Source organism: Tachyglossus aculeatus, chromosome 1 (genome assembly GCF_015852505.1).
Source record: "Tachyglossus aculeatus isolate mTacAcu1 chromosome 1, mTacAcu1.pri, whole genome shotgun sequence".
Lineage (NCBI taxonomy): Eukaryota > Metazoa > Chordata > Mammalia > Monotremata > Tachyglossidae > Tachyglossus > Tachyglossus aculeatus.
The window spans coordinates 81,551,003-81,568,917 of record NC_052066.1 but is presented as its reverse complement, the minus strand read 5'-3'; the positions used below and the strand labels follow the sequence as shown (position 1 = coordinate 81,568,917).

Genomic DNA, 17,915 nt, shown 5'->3' with positions numbered 1-17,915 from the left:
CAGCTGCAGGAAAGCAGCAGGGTCTAGTGGTTAGAGCATGGGCCTGGGTGTCAGAAGGACCTGGGTACTAATTCTGGCTCTGTGACCTTGGGCAAGCCATTTCACTTCTCTGTGCCTCAGTTACCTCATCTGTAAAATGGGGATTGAGACTGTGATCCCAATATGGGACAGGGACTGTGTCCAACCCAATTTGCTTGTATCCACCCCAGTGCCAATACAGTGCCTGGCACATAGTAAGTGCTTAACAGATGCCAATATTATTATTATAGTTATTATTATTCTAAGGAAATTTAATCAGCTCCACCCATCTTTACACTAATGAGCAGTGACCTCTTGGCCAACGGATTCTAGCAACCTGCCAAGGTACATTATGCAGAGCCCGCAGCTCAGTGTAAACAGGTCAGGTCTTTCCATTCCCTGATTTTCTGTGGATTCTGGTACCATTTCTGAATGTTCACCAATGGTCAGGGGCTTTCTCAGTAGTTGCTTTGAGACTCAATCAATCAATAGTATTTATCGAGTACTTACTGCATGCAGAGCCCTGTATTAAGAGCTTGAGAGTGTGTACTACAACAGAGTTGGTAGACATATTCCCTGCCCACAAGGAGTTTACAGTCTACAGGGAGACAGACGAGCTGCAACCACACATGAGCCAGGGTTATTTTCTGAACTATCCCTTCCAAAATGAATTAAGGAAAATAATAATAATAATAGTTTTTGTTAAGCTATTACTATGTGCCAGGCACTGTACTAAGTGCTGAGGAAGCATCTAGACGTGAGCCCGCTGTCGGGTAGGGACCATCTCTATATGTTGCCAACTTGCACTTCCCAAGTGCTTAGTACAGTGCTCTGCACACAGTAAGTGCTCAATAAATACGATTGAATGAATGAATCTAACCAATAAGAATCAAAGAAAACAATCAGACAGAACATCAAGCTGTATCCCACAGTTTTATAAGTATGTGGATCCCTCCAGACTTCCAATTACATGGAAAGATCCAAAAATAAATGAGCAACATCTGAACCCTAAATCAGGTGAATTACAATGATTTCAGGTAAATCCAGGAAGAGGAGGCCTATGTGAAAGGAGTTTAAGGACTAAAGAGACATAAAATAAAAGGAAGATCCAAGAAGATAATAATAATGGTATTTGTTAAATGCTTACTATGTACCAACCGTGTTCTAAACACTGGGGTAGATACAAGTTAATCAGGCTGGACAGTCTCTGCCCCACATGGGCTCACAGTCTAAGTAGGCCGGAGAGAAGATATTGAATCTCCATTTTGCAGATAAGGAAACTTAGGCACAGAGAAATAATTTGTCCACAGTCACAGAGGAGGCAAGTACTGGAGGCAGGATTCAAACCCAGGTCCTCTACCTCCCAACCCTGTGTTCTTTCCACTAGGCCATGCGGTTGTTCTCAAATAAAACCAAGAAATATTTTATGAGCTATGCCAGGTTTTTTTAAAGCAATAACCCTCCCCTCCAGACCTTCAGAAGTGAAACTTACCAAGCATTCCAGAGGATGGTGGGTTTGGCTGAATATCTTCTGGGGAATTTTCCTGAAGGACATCCCAGAGTTCCCATGGCATTTTAGGATTCAGGATGTAAAAGGGCTGTTCAGGGTGCTGTTCGCGATATTGCTTGTAGTTTGCAAAGAAGTTATAGTCAGGTTTCTTGTACCACTGAAAAGTAAGACATAGTACTTTGCTCATACTTTTTCTGGGAGCAGAAAAAAATATATTTAAAATATGGTTAACGAGCATTTCGTGGGCTGTGTTCACGAGTCTGAAATCCAATCAATCACTGGTATTTACTGGGTGCTTACTGTATACAGATTATTGTACTAAGCCCTTGGAAGAGTACAATATAACAGAGTTGGTAGACATGTTCCCTGCCCACCGAAGCTTACAGTCTACAGGGACAACACCAATGCTATGACACAGTTTTGCACGTAAAGACTCAGTGAAACATGCACGAACTCTCTGTATGGTCCTTTAAATTGCTCCAGCCTCACTTTACAGTGCCATCTTTACCCTCTCCATTTGCCACTCTCAGACCTATCCCTTCCTCTTCACCAAAACTGTTACCACCATGGAATAGGGCCTTGTCTCTTCACGGCTACATTACTACATCAGCCTCCTCACCAGTATCCAAGCATCCAGCCTTACCCCCTCCCAAACTATGTTATACTCTGATGCACGGTTCATTTTCCTGAGTCATTGCTTCATCCACTTTATCCTCTTGAAATCTACTGGTTTCATGTGTCCCTTCGCATCAAACAAAATTACAATTGGCTTCAGGGCTCTCCATCACTAGTCCCCACATTATCTACCTGCTCTCTTCACCAGGTATTTTCTAACCTTTCATCCTCATTCCTCTCACGCCAACCTTCTAGCTGAACCTCACGCTCCACTGGCCTGCCTCTATCCTTTCACTCACTTTTTTCCCTGAGCTTTCAATTCCCCACATCTGACAGGCCTCGGTTCTTCCTACATTTAGTTCCTCCTAAAAGCCCACATCCCCTCTCAGGGTCGCACCTGGTGAGTTTCCAGTACTCTACCAGTCTCGACTATGGGAAGGACAGTCAAACAGCAGCTTACCCATTCCATTCCTAGCTTGGGCAGTGTCTAGCGAGTGGAAGGCAATCTGCTACAAGTCAAAACCCACCTGTGCTGGACAGCAGCGGCATGGGAGAGAGTTAAGGGTGGATACTCAAGTTTATTGCACGGAAGGAGGCAATGGTAAACTGCTTCTGTGTTTTTACCAAGAAAACTCTACGGATACCCTACCAGAATGATTGCAGATGGAGAACGGGGTGTTCTGGAAGAGATGTGTCCATGGTATCACTATGGGTCGGAGATGACTCAACAGGAAAGGACAATACCCCATATCCTCCAATTAACCTCCAGCTCCAATATCCTGAACAATATTATTCCTTCAGCCAACTTTGCACTCATTTATTTATTTATATTTTGTATGCTATTTGGTAAGCATTATGTGCCAGGCATTTTCCTAAATGCATTCATTCATTCATTCATTCAATCAATTGTATTTATTGAGCACTTACTGTGTGCACAGCACTGTATTAAGTGCTTGGGAAGTACAAGTTGACAACATATAGAGATGGTCCCTACCCAACAACGGGCTCACAGTCTAGAAGGGGGAGACGGACAACAAAACAAAACATGTGGACAGGTGTCAAGTCATCAGAATAAGTAGAAGAAAAGCTAGAGGCACATCATTAACAAAATAAATAGAATAGTAAATATGTACAAGTAAAATAGAGTAATGAATCTGTATAAACATATACACAGGTGCTGTGGGGAAGGGGAGGAGGTAAGGAGGCGGGGATGAGGAGGAGGAGAGGAAAAAGGGGGCTCAGTCTGGGAAGGGGGCTCAGTCTGGGAGCCCCCTAAGGTAGATACAAGATAATCAGGTTGGATACAATCCCTGTCCCACATGGGGCTCACAGTCTAAGTAGGAGGAAGGAGGATTGAATCCCAATTTTTTTATGTGAGGAAACTGAAACACAGAAGGTTAAGTAACTTACCCAAGGTCACACAACAGACAAGTGGCAGATCTGGGATCAGAATCCAGGCCTGTGCTCTTTATCATCTAGTCCATGCTGCTTCCTTAATTACACTTCTTGGCACCCTTGCATATATGTGTACCCCTTTATTTACTTTGACCATTCTAGTTCTAAAAATGTTTTATCTTTGTTTCCCCTGTTTGAATTTAAGCTCCTTTGGGCAGGGAATGTGTCACTTTTTAATCTGCACTTCGCAAATGTCTAGTTCATTGTACCACACCAAGTGAAGGCTCAATAAAAAGTATTTTTTAAGAACTTACTTATGAACCAAGCACTGTACTAAGCACTGGAGTAGGTACTAGATAATCAGGTTGGGCACAGTTCATGTCACACATGGAGTTCACAGTATTAATCCCGATTTTACAGATAAGGTAACTGAGGCACAGAGAAGGTAAGTGACCTGCCAAAAGTCAAATAGCAGATAATGGTGGAGCTGGAATTAGGCCCTTCTTTGACTCCTAGGCCTGTGTTCTTTCCACTAGGCCCTGCTATTTCTCATACTACTACTATCTAGCTCTCTGTCTCTTTTTACTTGTTTTTCACTTCCCAATCAAGGCTAAGAAAATGCAAACATCTGCCAGGACAAACTGTCTCAGTATTCCCCCACAAACTTAGGCTATGTTGGAAACCATTCAGAAATAATAAAAAGGAGAGATGAATATCATGCTTATTTTAAGCCTGCTGCCTAATATTCATTTAAACCCTGGGCTCATGGATATGTGCTCACTGACATTTTTTCTAGATCCCAAATGTACCTACTGTTAAAGATTTTAGCAGGTTGCTTTTTTTCCCCCTGTAAATGGCATTTGTCAAGATGTTTAGACTTTACAGGCCCTATCAGCACATACATATCCCAGGGTGTCAGACAACAGACACCCCAGGATAGAAGATGTATCTAAATTTTGAAATGAAAAATTCAGAACGCTATTTTTAGCACATCTTGCATTTCATGACCATGGTGAATCTCACTGTCTGCTTTGATCTGGGTGGAGAAGGAATTAAAGCCAGGATGAGGGTGATAAGTGTGGAAGTCCCTCAACACTTTGCAAACAAGGAACAATAAGGACAAGACAGTTCGGAGAATGGATGGGCCTCACTGCACCCAGTGGGCTTTCAAAAATATTACTACTACTACTACTACTCACTACTGTTGCTGTTACTACTACTGTTAGTAATAATAATAATAGTTATAGTTATTAAGGTATTTGTTAAGCACTTACTGTGCCAAGAACTGTTCTAAGAACTGGGGTAGATACAAGGTAATCAGGTTGTCCCACGTGGGGCTCACAGTCTTAATTCTCATTTTACAGATGAGGTAACCGAGGCACAGAGAAGTTAAATGGCTTGCCCAAGGTCACACAGCGGACAAATGGCGGAGCCAGAATTAGAACACATGTCCACTGACTCCCAAGCCCGAATTCTTGCCATTAAGCCACACTGCTGCAGTTAATCCCTGCTGAACTCCTGACCTCAGTGCTGAAGATGGGGTGAGGGGTTACCCAGAGATCATCCTCTGCTGGGCCAACAGCCCCACTGTGGGAGTCTGGACTGCCACATGTCAGAAGAAGCTCAGAGACCATGAGACAGAGGGAAATTTTAGGTCAATTCCTCCTCTCCCCTCTGGAAACCAGAGACGATCCATTTTATGGTCTACTAAACACAAGGATGCTTAGCAAATATATGACTACTGCCCAGCACATTAGATTTCAGCATCGGAAATCTGACATTGTTAGGATTTACGACTTAATCGAGTGGCTCCTTATAATTTGGTTTCTACTTTCCTTTTCCAAATGGTCCATTGATTGGGTCTTTATAGGTGTGGAGGAGCTTAAGGAGAGGGGATGGGTCAGAAAACAGTTCTAATCAAGAATTTGAACCTGAGGCATTAAGAGGAGGAGATCAGGGACTCCATCTAATTTCAAGAGTGGAGTCTCCGGGGAATCTGCCAAATAAAATCTTCCCTGGGAATAGAACACTGTCTGACCCTCTAAGCCATTCACAGACTTCTGGTACTGAAGCCTTAATAGGTGCTTTAGCCTATTATTTTCCCTCTGGATGTAGCAGAGAGTTAGGCTCAAATGTCAGGCAATCGGATCTCCCTTGAGGGGTCACCTGCACCTCATGCTGGGCCCTCTTTGAAAGCAACCAAACAAAAAGAAAACAGAATAGATATTTTGGAAGATTCTCATGCCTGGAAATGCTGACCTCAGCACAGATTTCTAGTTGAAGTTACAAGGTACTGTATTTGGGGAACGGGCACTGGGGAATGAATCAAGACAAGACACAGTCAACTTCTAGGCTTTTTGGGTAGGTTTGGAAAATGCTCGAAGAAAAAAATAATGTCAATTTTTGCTCCCCTGCTTTCCACCAGAGGAGTATCCACTAACTTTTGGGTTTGCCCAACTGCTTATCACATTACCACTGAAACAGGCTCGCATCACTGCCTTCAGGAGCCTGAGATAATTGGAAAATAAACTTTGTGCGGGGCCCTCCCTCTCCTATTCCCCTTTGCCTTCTTCCCTCCTCCCTCATTCATTCATTCATTCAATCATATTTATTGAGCTCTTACTGTGTGCAGAGCACTGTACTAAGTGCTTGGGAAGTGCAAGTCGGCAGCATATACAGAGGGTCCCTACCCAACAACGGGCTCACCCTCCACCGCGACTATGGAAAAACTCAATCAAAGCCAAGCCAGGGGGCACATAAGGATTGGGAAAGAAGTCCTAATGGACACACCCTCAATCAATCAATCAATCATATTTATTGAGCACTTACTGTGTGCAGAGCACTGTACTAAGCACTTGGGAAGTACAAGTTGGCAACATATAGAGACTGTCCCTACCCAACAGTGGGCTCACAGTCTAAAAATGGCACATCTGGACCAGAGAGCTCATGTTGTTGGGAGGCCATTCCATTGCTTGGTCAAGCAAGATTAGTTGCAGCACAAAAAAGTTGTTTTTGCTTGAATGGGAATTCCAGTGGAGGTCAATCAATCACTGAATTGAGAGTCTCTATTGAGCACCTACTGAGTTCCAGACACTGGCGTAAACACTGGGAAACTATAATTGCAGTAGCAGATACAACATCCTCCTCTAGACTATAAGCTCCTTGCGGGCAAGGAGCCTATCTAGCAACTCCATTTTACTGTATTCTCCCAAGTGCTAAGTACAGTGCTCTGGGCACAGTAAGTGCTCAGTACCACTGATTGATCAAAGAAATTACAAGGGAGGCAGAAGTAAAATAATTTACAGATGGAAGGAGGAAGTGCTTAAACAATAGGATTTGAAAATTGAGATGAACAAAATTATCAGGAAGGTGTTGAGTACACAGAGGTGATACAAAAGTGCCAAGAAGACGGGTGAGTATGTGACCTGGAAAGAATAAAAATGACTCTGGGAAAGCTTCTTGGATGAGTTTTTTTCCTAAAGGCTTAGTAGATAAGAAGTTCTGAGGTTTTAGTGAATGTGAAAAGGGAGGAGTTCCAAGAAAGTCCCCTGAGCCAGAGATCAGAGGTAGGAGAGTCAGAAATGAAGCACAGTAAGAAGCTGGAAGACCAACCCTAAAATAACAATTTTTTTCTTATATTCTAGGTATTGGTAGTGTATATTATTTAGCATCTCAACTCAATTACGGGAATGAGAATCTGGAGTATCACAGTGACTCTAGGGAAGCTTCTCTAGACTGTACACTCACCTAAGTTCATTGTGGGCAGGGAATGTGCCTACCAACTCTGTTACAATGCTACCTAGCACTCTCCCAAGCGCTCAGTACAGTGCTTTGCACACAGTAAGCAGTCAATAAATACGATTGATTATCACAAATAAAGCCTCTAATGTATCTGTTTTTTTTCCCTGCTTGACAAGGGCAATCTTCAATAATGGCCATTATCTTTTATTTTTGAACATATAATGCAAAACTGATATTGATCTTGAACTTCCTTTATGAGGTCTGAAAAGTTGACTTTTAAAATTTGGAAAGTTTGGAGATTTCATTTTGAACTGTTTGTTCTAGCAAGAGGGAAAAATAACAACTTAATGTTGCATTTCCTGGTTTCATAAAACTTACTATTCAGATCCAGCTACAACATGTTGCCAACTTCTGATCTAATGTACTAATTGTCACAGGGTTACCACATAAAGGCCCTCATATTTTGTCAATTATTTTTCATAACAGTTCTTTTTTCCTTTCATTTAATTAAGCCAATTCATGCAGCCTTCAGTGAGTTTAGCCTGCTCGAGAAATGATGAATTCTTGATTGTTTTACTGAGATCTTGCCTGACATAAAAAACAACCCTAAATACTCTATTCTACCCAAAAGAAGGAGGAGGGGGGGTGGGCACCTATCTCTTCAGTCTAAGCAGGAAATGACCCAACAGACAAGAAAAGCTATGCAACGTCTCCCAACCCTACAATTCCAGTGCCTCCCAAACACTCCCTTTCCCATTGTGTTAAAAGCTCCCTCTTAAAGAAACACAGGGCACTGAAGGGCAAGCACGTTCTTAATGTCTTGGTAAAATCAGGGAAAATCTGAGTCAGATTTGTTTTTCTTTTTTTAAATTTTTTAAGCAGACAGAGCACCAGTCTGGGCGTCAAAAGAGCCTGGGTTCTAAAGCTGGCTCTGTGCCACTCGTCTGCTCTATGACCTTGGGCAAGTCACTTCACTTCTCTGTGCCTCAGTTACCTCATCTGTAAAATGGGGATTGAAACTGTAAGCCCCACATGAGACAAGAACTGTGCCCAACCCGATTTGCTAGTATCTGCTCCAGCACTTAGTACAGTGCCTGGATTAGTGAGACCTTAACAAACAGTATTATTATTGTTATTATTATTCATTCATTCATTCAATCATATTTATTGAGTGCTTACTGTGTACAGAGCACTGTACTAAGCACTTGGGAAGTACAAGTTGGCAACATACTCTGATGGTCCCTACCCAACAACAGGTAAAGTGTTGGCCTTTGGATGCTGGAGATATAACTCTCAGGTAACGAAGCACACGACATCAACCCCGCCTTTAAATCAGGACTCCAACCAGAGGCTGCAACCTGGACTGGCAGAATTTTTCTGGATTTTTCACTATTCTATCCTAATTGCTTATGATGATTTTCCTATTAACCCCAATAAAGCTCCATACTAGAAGAGCATATCCCTCTAGACTGTAAGCTTGTTTTGGGCAGGGAAGGTGTCTACCAGCTCCGTGGTGTTGCACTCTGCACACAGCAAATATTCAGTAAAAAACTATTGATTGATTGATCTGGATGGAAAAGAGAGGAACAGAGAGAAAAATCAAAATATACAGAGATTATATTAATTCAGATCATTATATGAGTAGAAAATATCTACGTAATTTTTGCAATTGCAACTTGACCCAAACAAAATAAATACATTGCACCGACTTAGACTGTGGGACAGGGACTGTGTCTAATCTGGTTACTCTGTATCTACCCTAGAGTTTAGAACATTACATGATGTATAGTAATTGCTTAACAAATTCCATAAAAGACCTTAAAGTGAGTGAAATGCAGTAAAAAAAGGAGTAGAGAAAAATGTGTTGACATATTTCTTGGCATTCTCCAAGGAATTACCAATTCCTTTACTGAAAAGAAGATGAGGCAATATGTGTTGTAAGCAAAATTCTTAGTACTATGACCCTATTTTACAATGAACAATTTTAATGCAATGTAACACAATCAAAAAATAATTCAGTCACCTTAGGGCACAACTGGACAGCAAAATGATGATTCCTCCCTTGCCTATCTCCCCACTTTACTACTCTCACAGACACTTTTACTGCAACAGATTTGGGGTTAAAAACAGAGTTTTGACTGTAATCTAGCTCTTCGCTAATACTCTGTTAATTTAAGAAAATCTAGAGCTTTCTTGAGCGTCAGTTTCCTTATCTCTTAAATGGGACAAATAATATGATTATTGCTGCCAAATGAATAATCAGTAACTGCTGCCTCACCTCTCAGCAGGTTCTCGGCCTCCCACCACAGCTGAGGAACTCTCTGCCTACCTACCTCCAGCATGCTCTGTGTGCCTCATCCTTCCTCGGGAAAGCTAGCGGCTACGGTAGCCATCTCTGTGGCTTTGAGATTTCCATGGATGCAATCACGAAGAGCCTGAAATTCTGCTCCTCCAGCCACAACTCCCTACTGACTTGTGTTTATGTGTTTAATTTGTCGTTATCACTTATCCCCCCAGCCCCTTTTAGACCCCCCTTTTAGACTGTGAGCCCACTGTTGGGTAGGGGCTGTCTCTATATGTTGCCAATTTGTATTTCCCAAGTGCTTAGTACAGTGCTCTGCACACAGTAAGCACTCAATAAATATGATTGATTGATTGATTATGTTGTTTTAGTATTTTATTGTCATATATATCTCCCAATATATCGTTTTCAAGTCCTCCCCCCGAACTTTATTTGTAGACTGTGAGTCCCTCAAAGGACAGGTCCGGGTCTAATTCTCACTTATATACTCTTTCCCAACCTTAGTACAATGCTTTCTGCACACAGTATGTGCTTAAGAAATACTATAATTACTGCTAATCATCATCAATCGTATTTATTGAGCGCTTACTGTTTGCAGAGCACTGTATTAAGCGCTTGGGAAGTACAAGTTGGCAACATGTAGAGACAATCCCTACCCAACAGTGGGCTCAATTACTACTAATAATACCTCACAGATCTATCTACTGTGCTACTGAGTGTGTAAAAATGCACACACAATTTTTAAGTGCGAGGATGCTCTTCAATAAATAATAGTAATAATAATAATGGTATTTGTTAAGCTCTTACTATGTGCAAAGCACTGTTCTAAGTGCTGGGGAAGATACAAGGTAATCAGGTTGTCCCACGTGGGACTCACAGTCTCAATCCCCATTTTACAGATGAGGTAATTGAGGCACAGAGAAGTTAATTGACTTGCCCAAAGTCACACAGCTGGTAAGTGGCTGACTCCCAAGACCGGGCTCTTTCCACTGAGCCACAGCGCAGAGAAATGAACTAACAAGTCCACCATAAATACAATTTTTTCCCTACACATTTTTTAAGAGTAGAAAGATCCCTTCCTAGACCTGATTGTAGCTCAGACATTTTCTTTTTGGAATGGAGCCAATAACTGTCTGGCTATAAAGAAGAAGAAAAAAAAACTTTGAATCTGCAATGTCCTTACCTAAGATATTTTTGGTTCCAATATATCAGACTTGGGAATGTGATTGTGTTTCTACTGAATTAAGTCAAAGATCCCCAAGATACTGCTCAAATTCAAGGTTTTAACTCTAAAAGAAAAAGATGCTGATTTGCTTTTGTTTTGTTTAGATGGCTTAATGTCTACCTTCATATTCCAGGGCTGAACCAAACAAGAACCCCAGGAGAAATGGGTATAACCATATCAAACAGTCAAGAGGTTAATGATGTTATTTCCAAAAAAATCAGCTAAGATTCTAGAGACCAGGAAAGGATTAGCCATTAGGAAAGAGTTCCATTATGCCAGCTTTGAGATGTTTCACCTTTTCTTTCATTATTGTTATTTTTTAATTCTTGTTAACAGCAACCTGATGGATTTAGTTTCACATAGCCAGTATCATGTAATCAATCAATCAGTCATATTTATTGAGCACTTACTGTGTGCAGAGCCCTGGACTAAGCACTTGGAAGGGTGCTATATAGCGATATAACACGTTCCCTGCCCATATGAGCTTACAGTCTAGAGGGGGAGACAGATATTAATATAAATAAATTACAGATATATACATAAGTGCTGTGTGGCTTGGAGGTGGGGATGAATAGAATGAGCAAGTCAGGGTGAAGTAGCAGGGAGTGGAAGATGAGGAAAAGAGGGTTTAGTCAGGGAAGACCTCTTGGAGGAGAAGTGCCTTCAATAAGGCTTTCAAAAGGGGGAGAGAAATTATCTGTTAGATTTGAAGAGGGAGAGCATCCCAGGCCAGAGGCAGGATATGGACGGGAGGTCAGTGGAGAGATGGACAAGATCAAGATACAGTGAGTAGGCAGTAGGTAGTAAGTGCTAGAGGAGCAAAATAATAATAATAATAATAATAATAATAATAATGATAATAATAATAATAATAGTATTTGTTAAGCACTTACTATATGCAAAGTACTGTTCTAAGTGCTGGGGAGGTTAAAGGTGATCAGATTGTCCCACGGGGGGTTCACGGTTTTAATCCCCATTTTACAGATGAGGTCACTGAGGCACAGAGAAGTTAAGTGACTTGTCCAAAGTCACACAGCTGACAGTTGCCAGAGTCAGGATTTGAACCCATGACCTCTGACTCCAAAGCCCAGGCTCTTTCCACTGAGCCATGCTGCTTCTCAATGTGCAGGCTCGGTTGCGGACATCTCACCTGGATGTCCGCCTGCCACCTAAAACTCAACATGTCCAAGACTGAGCTCCTTATCTTCCCTCCAAAACACTGTCCTCTCCCTGACTTTCCCATCACTGTGGATGGCACTATCATCCTTCCCATCTGACAAGCCCGCAACCTTGGTGTCATCCTTGACTCTGCTCTCTCATTCACCCCCCACATCCAATCTGTCACCAAAACCTGCCAGTCTCATCTTCACAACATCGCCAAGATTCACCCTTTCCTCTCTATCCAAACCTCTACCTTGTTGGTTCAATCTCTCATCCTATCCTGACTGGATTACTGCATCAGTCCCCTTTCTGATCTCCCATCCTTCTGTCTCTCCCCAACTTCAGTCTGTACTTCACTCTGCTGCCTGGATTATCTTTCTACAGAAATGCTCTGGGCATGTCACTCCTCTCCTCAAAAATCTCCAGTGGTTTCCTATCAACCTTCACATGAAGCAAAAACTCCTATTGGCTTCATAGCTCTCCATCGCCTTGCCCCTTCCTACCTCACCTCCCTTCTCGCCTTCTATAGCCCAACCCGCACCTTCTGCTCCTCTGCCACTCACCTCCTCACCGGGCCTCGTTTTCACCTGTTCCACCGTCGACCCCTGGCCCACGTCCTACCTCTGGCCTGGAATGCCCTCCCTCCACACATCCACCAAACTAGCTCTCTTCCTCCCTTTAAAGCCCTACTGAGAGCTCACTTCCTCCAGGAGGCCTTCCCAGACTGAGTCCCCTCTTTTCCTCTGCTCCTCCTCCCCTCCCTATCGCCCCCACTCCCTCCCTCTGCCCTACTCCCTTCCCCTCCCCACAGCACTTGTGTATATTTGTACATATTTATTACTCTATTTTACTGATGATGTGTATATACCTATAATTCTATTTATTTTGATGGTATTGATGCCTGTCTACTTGTTTTGTTTGTTGGGTAGGGATTGTCTTTATCTGTCGCCGAATTGTACTTTCCAAGCACTTAGTACAGTGCTCTGCACACAGTAAGCACTCAATGAATACAATTGACTAAATGAATAAATGTGGTGGCCAAGGTCAGGAGCAAAAGTAGGCAACACAGACTGGAGCAGCTCCTGAAGTGGCTAGCCTGGCCAGCCTCTGCTGGTCTGTGTTCATTCATTCAATCGGTTTTATTTAGCACTTACTGTGTGCAGAGAACTGTACTAAACACCTGGGAGAGTACAATATAACAATGAACTGACACATTCTCTGCCCACAGTGAACTTACACTCTAGCAGGGGAGACAGACATTAATATAATAAATAAATAACAGATATGTACATAAGTGCCTGTAGCACCATGACACTGCGACAACACTATTCTGTAGTCACTTCGGCTAAAAACGGGTTTGGGACATAAACACTTTTGCATGCACTCTGCAATGAGCTGCTCCTCTGCTCATCTACTGGTTTGTTGCATCCATTCCCCAACAAGAACTGGTGGAAATGAGAGAGAGAGTGAGTGGTTGGGAGGAACATATCTACCACCTCTGCTGTATATGTGTTCTCTCAAGTGCTTACTACAGTGCTCTGCACAAAGTAAGTACTCAATAAGTACCAAACAATCAATCAATGGATTTACTGAGTGCTATGTGTAATAATAATAATAATGATGGTATTTGTTAAGCACTTACTATGTGCCAGGCACTGTTCTAAGCGATGGGGTAGAAACAAAATAATCAGGTTGTCCCACGTGGGGCTCACAGTCTTAATCACCATTTTACAGATGAGGTCACTGAGGCACAGAGAAGTCAAGTGACTTGCCCAAAGTCACACAGCTGACAAGTGGCAGAGTCGGTATTAGAACCCATGACCTCGTATTAGTGGAAAGAGCCTATGCTCTTTCCACGAAGCCCTCATACTGCTTCTCACACTACAGTATAGTACAGTATACAGTGCAAGGTATAGAGTACAGAAAAGAGCATTGTACTATAAGAACACAACTACACTATAAAACACAATTAGCAGATACGTTTCCAGTCCATAATGTGATCAATGGACTAATGCTGCACAAACCACTGATACTATAATCGACTCCTTCAGGCGAATACTTAGTCCTGAATTCTTCTTGATTGGTCAGAGGTTCATCCATCAATTACGTCAGAATACTCTGTCACCCAAATGACCTTTTACTCCTAAAACTCATGATGATACTGATGATAATGAGATTTCTTAAGCATTTTCTATGTTCCAAGTACTTTACTAAGCATTATGGTAGAGCTAAAAGCATTATGCTTTTAGACTGTGAGCCCACTGTTGGGTAGGGACTGTCTCTATATGTTGCCAACTTGTACTTCCCAAGCACTTAGTACAGTGCTCTGCACACAGTAAGCGCTCAATAAATACGATTGATTGATTGATTGATTGATTGACAAGAAATTCAGGTCAGAGATAGTCCCTGTCCCACAAGGGGTTCACAATCTAAGGGGAAGGGAGAACAGGCACTGAATCCATATTTTACAGGTGAGAAAACTGAGGCCCACAGAAGGTAAGTGACTTGCCTAAGGTCACACAGCAGACAAGTGGCAGAGCTGGGATTATCAGTGTTCTCATCATCATCACTATTATATTATATTTATTAAACACTTACTGTGTGCCAAGTGCTGGGGATGATATAAGTTAATCAGGTCTGACAGAGTGGGGCTCACACATCTAAGTAGCGGGGAGAACAGATATTGAATCTTATTCATTCATTCAATCATATTTATTGAGCATTAACTGTGTGCAGAGCATTGTACTAAGCACTTGGAAAGTACAATTAGGCAACAGATAAGAGACAATCCCTACCCAGCAACAGGCTCACAATCTGGAAGGGGGAGACAGACAACAAAACAAAACATCTTCAGTTTACAGTTGAGGAAACTGAGGCCTAGGGAAAGTAAGTGACTTGCCCAAAGTCACTGCAAGCAAGTGGCAGAGCTGGTATTAGAACCCAGGGCCATTAACTGGCAGGTCCGTGCTCTTTCCACCAGGCCCTGCTGCCCCTCATGTGACAGCTATATACATCATGGCCTTCAGTGCTTAGAACAGTGCTTTGCACATAGTAAGCACTTAATAAATGCCATTATTATTATTATTATTATAGTGGAGCGAGAACAGAATTGGAATTCAAGAGACAAGCTCCAATCCTTGCTCTAAAAGATGTCACTAAACTTTTCTTCTTCAAGAAAGGAGACTACTACACAATTGGTTTTAGTGATTCACCATTCTTCCTGTCAGGTATTCTGAAAAAATAATTTCTCTTTCCCTTCATCCAAGAAGTTGAGGTTGAAGATAATTGTGTTCTCTACCCAGAAGCATAGAACCATTAGGTTCATACAAATCTTAGTTTCTGTTCCCAAGCCTTAACAAGGTTGAAGTCTTTTTATTATCCTGTGTAATATTAATTAAAATTATCTTCTTTTTTAAGAGTGAAAATGTTCTTTATCTCAAGTTTCCCAAGCCTCACTCTCTTTCTTATGGATTAGTATGGAAAAAAAAAAAGGAGAACGAAAAGCAGTCACAGGGGTCCATGAGTCCTGCTGAATTCATAAAGACTATTCTGCTCTCATATTGCCAGGACAATGAAGACAAGGGAAAGTAGTAAAGTTTTTAAGATGAAACAAATCTAACATGCTATTCTCAACCATTTATCACCCGGTTTTTGACAGGAAATAAAATTCAAACTTTCATGTGCCAAAAACTATGTGGAAATCCAGTGCACAAATATCAGGAAGGGCTTTTATAGTTGGGAGTTCTTTCTGAAATTATGATTTGTCTTCCACAAAACATCCTAGAGCATGGTGTACAATGGAGGATTTCTGACAGCACCAGTGCAATTTAAAAGACATATAGCAGGTCTATTTAGAAGAGTTTCAGGAATACAGGTTAGTATTTTCCTGATTTTAAAGGTCTTTTTGAGACAGACTCATTTTTTAAAATTAAAATGACAAAAATCAAATGGGGAACAATGCTGTGAGCCCCATGTTGCACAGCAACAGGGACTGTGTCTATTCTAATTATCTTGTGACTACCCCAGCACTTAGTAGAGTGCTTGGAAAGTAATAATGATAATAATAATAATAATAATGGTAGTATTTGTTAAGCGCTTACTATGTGCCTAGCACTGGGATAAATACAAGGTAATCAGGTTGTCCCACGTGGGGCTCACAGTCTTAATACCCATTTTATAGATGAGGTCACTGAGGCACAGAGAAGTTAAGTGATTTGCCTGAAGTCACACAGCTGACAAATGGTGGAGCAGGGATTAGAACCCATGAACTTTGACTCCCAAGCCCGTGCTGTTTCCACTGAGCCATGCTGCTTCGTGGCTTATACTATCAGTGATTCCACTGAGCCACACTGATATTATTGTCATCAATTATGGACTCCAAGACCTATGGAAAGAGCACCAGTCTGGGAGTCAGAGGGACTTGGTTTGAATTCTAGTTTTTCCACTTGCCTGCTGTGTGGCCTTTGGCAAAGCACTCAACTTCTCTGTGTCTCAGTTTTCTCATAGGTAAAATGGAGATTCAATATTTGTCCTACCTCCTACTTAGACTGTGAGTCCTGTATGAGAAGCATGTTCATATTTCATCTACTGCTTAGCACAGTACTTGACACATTTGATTAATTAATTATGGTATTTTTTAAGTGTTTGCTATATACTAGGCACTGGACTAAGTGCTGGGGTAGATACAAGCAAATCAGGTTGGACACAGTCCCTGTCCCACGTGGGGCTCAGAGTCTCAATTCCCATTTTATAGATGAGGTAACTGAGGCCTAGAGAAGTGAAGTGACTTGCCCGAGGACACACAACAGACATCACAATTACGATTATGATCAGTGTTAACACACATATTCAATCTGTCATCAAATCCCATCAGTTCAACCTTCACAACATTGCTAAAATCTGTCATTTCCTCTCCATACAAACGGCTACCACATTATTCGAAGCACTTATCCTATTCAGCCTTGATTACTGCATCAACCTCCTCACTGACCTCCCTGCCTCCTGTCTCTCCCCACTCCAGTCCATACTTCACTCTGCTGTCTGGATCATTTTTCTACAAAAATGTTCCATCCATGTTTCCCCACTCCTCAAGAACCTCCAGTGGTTGCTCATCCACCACTGCCTCAAACAGAAACTCCTTACCAATCGCTTTAAAGCACTCAATCACCTTGCTCCTTCTTACCTTACATCCTTGATTTCCTACTACAATCAGTCCGCACACTTCAGTCTAATACCAAACTACTCACTGTACCTTGATCTCATCTATCTCCGTCAACTTCTCACCCAGTTCCTGCCTCTGGCCTGGAATGCCCTCTCTCTTCTGACAATCACTTTCCCCAACTTCAAAGCCTTATTAAAAGCACATCTTCTCCAAGAAGCCTTCCCTGAATCCTTATTTTCTCTTCTCCCATTCCCTTCTGCATAGCCCTTGCCCTTGGATTTGCACCCTTTATTCACCACTCCCTCAGCCCCACAGAACATACGGACATATCTGCAATTGACTTATTTCTATTAATGTCTGACACATCCCCAGACTGTAGGCTCTTTGTGGGCAGGGAACGTTATCTACCAATTCTGCTATACTGTACTCTCCTAAGTGCTTAGTATAGCACTCTTTCACATAGTAAGCACTTAATAAACATGACTGATTGATTGAACTGAGGCCCAGCAATGCTTCTCTTATTAGAGTTGCAAGGACACTTGGCAACAAATGAAAATATTAGAGAATTCTCACTTACCTCAGGAATTTCTGAATGGTAGGGGGATGGATCCCACACAATTAGGATCCCGTTATTATATAAACTTCCTTTAAGAAAGTGCTGCTCTTCCACAGTTACTAGCTGAAATGACAATCAGACAAGATTAAAAATACAGAGTTAGAAATAGAGAATCTAGCCCAAAAACAGCATAAACACATGATGTGATTTTCAGTTTCAGATCACAACTAA

The 17,915-nt window shown here is 41.9% G+C and overlaps 1 protein-coding gene and 1 non-coding gene across 3 annotated transcripts in view; one reads left to right on the top strand and one right to left on the bottom strand.

Moving 5' to 3' along the window:
- The window catches only part of ST6GAL1 (ST6 beta-galactoside alpha-2,6-sialyltransferase 1), a 143,270-nt gene that overhangs the window by 11,694 nt on the left and 113,661 nt on the right, over window positions 1–17,915 (bottom strand). For both annotated transcript variants that reach the window (XM_038753069.1, XM_038752994.1), the window contains 2 exons: window positions 17,706–17,807; window positions 1,511–1,685 (listed from right to left, as the gene is read on the bottom strand). In XM_038753069.1, coding sequence (XP_038608997.1) covers window positions 1,511–1,685; window positions 17,706–17,807 — 277 coding nt within the window. The remainder of the gene's footprint in view (window positions 1–1,510; window positions 1,686–17,705; window positions 17,808–17,915) is intronic.
- Window positions 2,523–2,660, top strand: LOC119934179. The gene has a single exon (XR_005452873.1). It is a non-coding gene; the product is annotated as a small nucleolar RNA SNORA7 (small nucleolar RNA).